Source organism: Conger conger, unplaced genomic scaffold, assembly GCF_963514075.1.
Source record: "Conger conger unplaced genomic scaffold, fConCon1.1 SCAFFOLD_158, whole genome shotgun sequence".
In the NCBI taxonomy this organism is placed as follows: Eukaryota; Metazoa; Chordata; class Actinopteri; order Anguilliformes; family Congridae; genus Conger; species Conger conger.
In genome coordinates, this window is record NW_026890296.1 from 25001 (window position 1) to 30000 (window position 5000).

At 46.6% G+C, this 5000-nt stretch overlaps 1 protein-coding gene across 1 annotated transcript in view; it reads left to right on the top strand.

Annotated features, from left to right (window-relative positions):
- Nucleotides 1–3694: 3694 nt before the first annotated feature.
- LOC133119564 (PHD finger protein 14-like) overlaps nucleotides 3695–5000 on the top strand; it is a gene marked incomplete at its 3' end in the record, with an annotated part of 7271 nt that continues 5965 nt past the window's right edge. Inside the window, exon 1 of the mRNA XM_061230072.1 lies at nucleotides 3695–3800. Within this exon, the coding sequence (XP_061086056.1) occupies nucleotide 3800 (1 nt within the window). The remainder of the gene's footprint in view (nucleotides 3801–5000) is intronic.

A 5000-nucleotide genomic window follows, 5' to 3' on the forward strand; every position in this document is an offset into this window, starting at 1 on the left:
CAGCTTCCTGTCTGACAGCGCCCAGGCTCCGCCCAGCTTCCTGTCTGACAGCGCCCAGGCTCCACTCAGCTTCCTGTCTGACAGGCCCAGGCTCCTCCCAGCTTCCTGTCTGACAGGGCCAGGCTCCGCCCAGCTTCCTGTCTGACAGCGCCGGGGCTCCGCCCAGCTTCCTGTCTGACAGGGCCCAGGCTCCGCCCAGCTTCCTGTCTGACAGCTCCGGGCTCCGCCCAGCTTCCTGTCTGACAGCGCCGGGGCTCCGCCCAGCTTCCTGTCTGACAGGGCCGGGCTCCCAGTGACACCGGGAAGGCAGCTGCAGCCGGTCGGACAGCAGGTGGAGCTCAGCCGACCACAGACGATGTGTACAGACAGGCAGTTTTTTGATCAGCTGGCTGAGCTCATGGGTGGGAGAAACACAGGGCAGGACTTTTACTTTCTGACCCCTGACCTTCCCACCTCTGCTATGGGAGTACCTTGGGCGTAAGGCAGTAGTGCTGTGGTGTTCTGTTCGGTGCTGAGGATGTGTACATGGGAACTGTAGTTCCCAAACCTCTCCTCAAGTACTCCCAACAAGTCCAGGTATTGAATGTGTTCTACCTCAAGCACACCTGACACAGTTACTCAAGCCCTTGATTAGTTCTATCAGATGTGCACGAGGTGGAACACATCAAATACCGGACCCAGCTGGGGGATGAGGGGAGGTTCAGGAACCACTGCACTAGAACATACTGGCAGGCCAAATCAATCAGTTTACAGAGAATAACTTAGACAGTAGGCCTACTGCTACGACATGGACACACGTTTTATGTGAAATGGTGTTGCTTTTTATTACTGTGTTAGCGCTGTGTCGCTTTCAATGCAAAACCCAACAAATCTGTCAATGTCAACACCTATTTCAGTACTTGTATAGAGAATTAAAACTGTATTCTATTACAAAAATATTGCCAATGAGATGAGACAGTTTGACTAATTTCAAGATTTGCCAATGGGGATAATAACAAGTAAAAAGTAACAAGCTAATGTTTTATACTTGTGTTATTACAAGACTAAAAATGCTTGATAGGACGGACATTTTTTTTTTTTTTGCAGTGTGGTGCGAAACAGTGTTGCTGTTTATTGCTGCGTTAGCCTGGCGTCGACCTTGGCTGTCTGGGAATCGGCGAAACGACCTTCCTCTTTTCCCATGTATCCCCTCGCGGTGACGCAGGCGCAGAAATAATAACAACAGTGGGAAACTGACGGTGTTGATAATAACGTTCCCGCGCGGGGCTTTCGATGTCGGCGCGATAAAAAGGCGCGTCTCCGAAGTACAGTGCCATTTGTCACGGAGCGCAAGGACAATCGTAATCATCTCCCCCCGTCGGCCGCCTCATCAGTCTTCCCCCCTCAGCGCGTATCGGGATCAATCTGTTCTCGTTTATATTAATCATCCTCTGTTTGTGGAGCTGCCCAAAGTCAACGGAGGACGACGGAAACAGCCTCTCCTGCGGAAAACAAGCCAAAACAAACACAATAACGGCTGTTCGCATCGCTGCCTACCTGCGTTTTCACTGTATGATGCTCACCGTGTGCGTTTAGACCAGCGCTACTCAACTCCAGGCCCTGTGGGCCGCTGTCTGCTCCAACCGTGTAATACACCATCTGATTTCACTCACGAGATTAAATAATGAACATTTCACTAATTAATAAATTGGGAAGACCATGATATGACCCTATGGCCTATAGGACCTGGAGTGGTGAATTAGCATGCCTATACGTATATACTGCCGATAACATGCCTTTGATATATAGGCCAACTGGCTTCCTCCCCTGGAGCAATGCAGGGTTAAGGGCCTTGCTCAAGGGCCCAACGGCTGCGTTGATCTTATTGTGGCTACACTGGGGATCCAACTGCTGACCTTGCAGGTCCCAGTCATGTACCTTAACCACCCAGACCAGAAGGAGTGAATGGTAAATGGTTGGCATTTATATAGCGCCTTTACCCAAAGCGCTGTACAATTGATGCTTCTCATTCACCCATTCATACACACACTCACACGCTGACAGTGATTGGCTGCCATGCAAGGCACCAACCAGCTCGTCAGGAGCATTTGGGGGTTAGGTGTCTTGCTCAGGGACACTTCGACACAGCCCGGGCGGGGGATCGAACCGGCAATTCCGACTGCCAGACGACTGCTCTTACTGCCTGAGCCAATGAGACGACTGCTCTTACTGCCTGAGCCAATGAGACGACTGCTCTTACTGCCTGAGCCAATGAGACGACTGCTCTTACTGCCTGAGCCAATGAGACAACTGCTCTTACTGCCTGAGCCAATGAGACGACTGCTCTTACTGCCTGAGCCAATGAGACGACTGCTCTTACTGCCTGAGCCAATGAGACAACTGCTCTTACTGCCTGAGCCATGTCGCCCTTAAGACCAGAAGGAGGGAATATACTGACCCCCCCCATGTGCAGGTGCTTCAGCCCCCCTCCTCCCGCCTCACACGCTGAATGTTCCCACAGAACTTTAGCAGAGACCGTGCTTCTTTGGCCTTCTGCATGATCTTCATCTTCGTCAGGTGATCGTCCAGGCGATCATCCAAGACATCATCCAGGTGATCAACACGAAATGATCCCTCCGCCAATATGACCATGTTTTATTGGGCGGTACGGTTGTTGTTTCCTGTTTGTTGTCGCCCGCTGAACTTGAAATGAGATCCGTGTCCTTGTCCTCACGCGTGGTCAATATGCCTCACCTGCTCGCAGCACGCTAAGCAGATGAGATCTGTGTCCTTGTCCTCACGCGTGGTCAATATGCCTCACCTGCTCGCAGCACGCTGAGCGGAGCGTCATTTCACACAGAGACACGCCGTTTCACCGCGTTAATTGTTTATCGCACACTGCGATCATTATGCTAATTAAGGACACCCTAAACGAGCTACTGGATCCGTGTCACTGAGGATAACGGGTCTTCCAAGTTCTTTATGGGAAATATATTTAGCAAAACTATTTCAAATATATGGCAATATGAATATATATATATATATATATATATATATATATATATATATATATATATATATGTAATATACACACATGTATATATATATATATAGCTAAATATTAAGTGTTAAATCTTTGAGAGTAGGCTACATATGTTCCCAACTGGGAATATTACGTATTCTGTGAGAGTTGATTTAGACTAACACTGGACCATTTCCTGTTTAAGTAGAATCACATTAATTAGTCACATAATGAATGTTGTTGATTGTGTCAAACTAAACTGAAATTGCACAGTACTGCTTGTAAGGGGTCTATTTGCAAAATGTAGCCCATTCGGACACAAACAGTCTGCACAGGAAAGACACCTTTGCATTTCTACCATTGCATACATAGCTGCAGTTTGAATTCTAAACCATTATGTCATGACATCAGCTATGATAATGAAGTTGAAAGCATCAATGTCTTTCAAACTTTGTTGTAGTCAGCTAACATTGTAACTTGGACAACAGTTCGATAGCATGAACTTGTAGGCTAAATATGAAAAAGGATACTTGCAAACTGAATCGACAGGGCATGAAATCGCCAACTTTAACGTGCGTTTTTAAACGAATACACGCTCAGCTGACGCCCACGTTCAATCCCCTGTAAATTTCATCCTGTGGCGAAGTGGAGGACGCGCCCCCTTCGGTGCCATGGTTACTACTTCAGCTCAGCGTAGAACGTCATGACTTAATGTGCGCTACGTGTACACATACCTTATTGGATGGGGGGTGTCCATTGTGCCATTGTTCAACCCGGTTAAAACGTGCAACCTGAAACAGTGAGTGCAGCTTTTTCCATAATCATTTCGGTTTGAAAGACCACGAAGTATCCGATTGTATAAATAGTACCCAATTCTTTATGCGATTCGATTGGACGGGAATTGCAGTATTGTAGTTAGCTGACTGACTGTAGCCGTTAGCGGCTAGCTGGCTAGTTCGGCCTGTGTTCTGCCTTGGCTAGCTAGCTTAGCCTGCTAACGCTACCCGTGATGAATGGGCAATCGCGCTTTTGATGGCATGTCACGGTTTCAGAAATTGTTATAAAATAGACAACCATACATGTTATAGGCAACAACCATGTTTTCAAATGTCTTGTTTTGCACAGCGTTTATGTGGTAAGCTAGCTTCTAGTAAGCGAGCTAGCTAGCTCATTCTGCAGTATTATATTGACATTAGCTTAGTTGTATTGGTAAGTTACATCGTGGATGCAGAACGCATTGCTTCTAACTTACATTTGAAGCTTTATTCAGCTTTGCCAACACAGATCGATGTCTAGTAATATGGTTACTTGGTTACCATGACTGGCAGCACCATATCGTAAGCGCAGAGTGATTTTCATTGTTAATGAATGCGACGTCATTGTTAATCATTTGCACACATTTGCCCTTGAATAGAATCAGATTAATTTAGGATTTTGCTGCTGAAATTAGCCTTAAACGAACAGTATCCGCAGTGCTCGCAGCTAATACATGCTGGCACTTTATCAAGTGGTGGACAGAAAAATGCATCTAAAATTTGCGAAATCGGTACTATAGCCAGAACCTTGCGATACGTCATAACATATTTACGAACATTTACGGTTAGATTTATTTTACGTCAGAACAATTGGTTTGTATCGAACTATTTCCAGAGCCGTTTATCATCTCAGTTGCTGTAAACAAAGGTCTGTGATGCAGGTGTTGGCTAAGCGCAATCTAACCGCAATGCGACATGCTGTTTACTTCCAGGAACGAATACAAGCAAAAAATAAAAATCAGTGTTTTGCAGGGTATTCTTGCCTGTTGGCCTGTGATAAGGAACTCCAAAAGGTTCCTGCCGAACACGGTTAGAACTGACACTCAAATACAGGGATATGTGTCAGCTTGATACATCATGAGCTGGTAGCTGAGCTGAGCTGTGTCTGTCCTTTTGAGGTCTGGTTGTGGGGATGTTGTCATTGGTTCACCAGCAGGCCTAATTAGGCCAGGATGTTGTAAGTG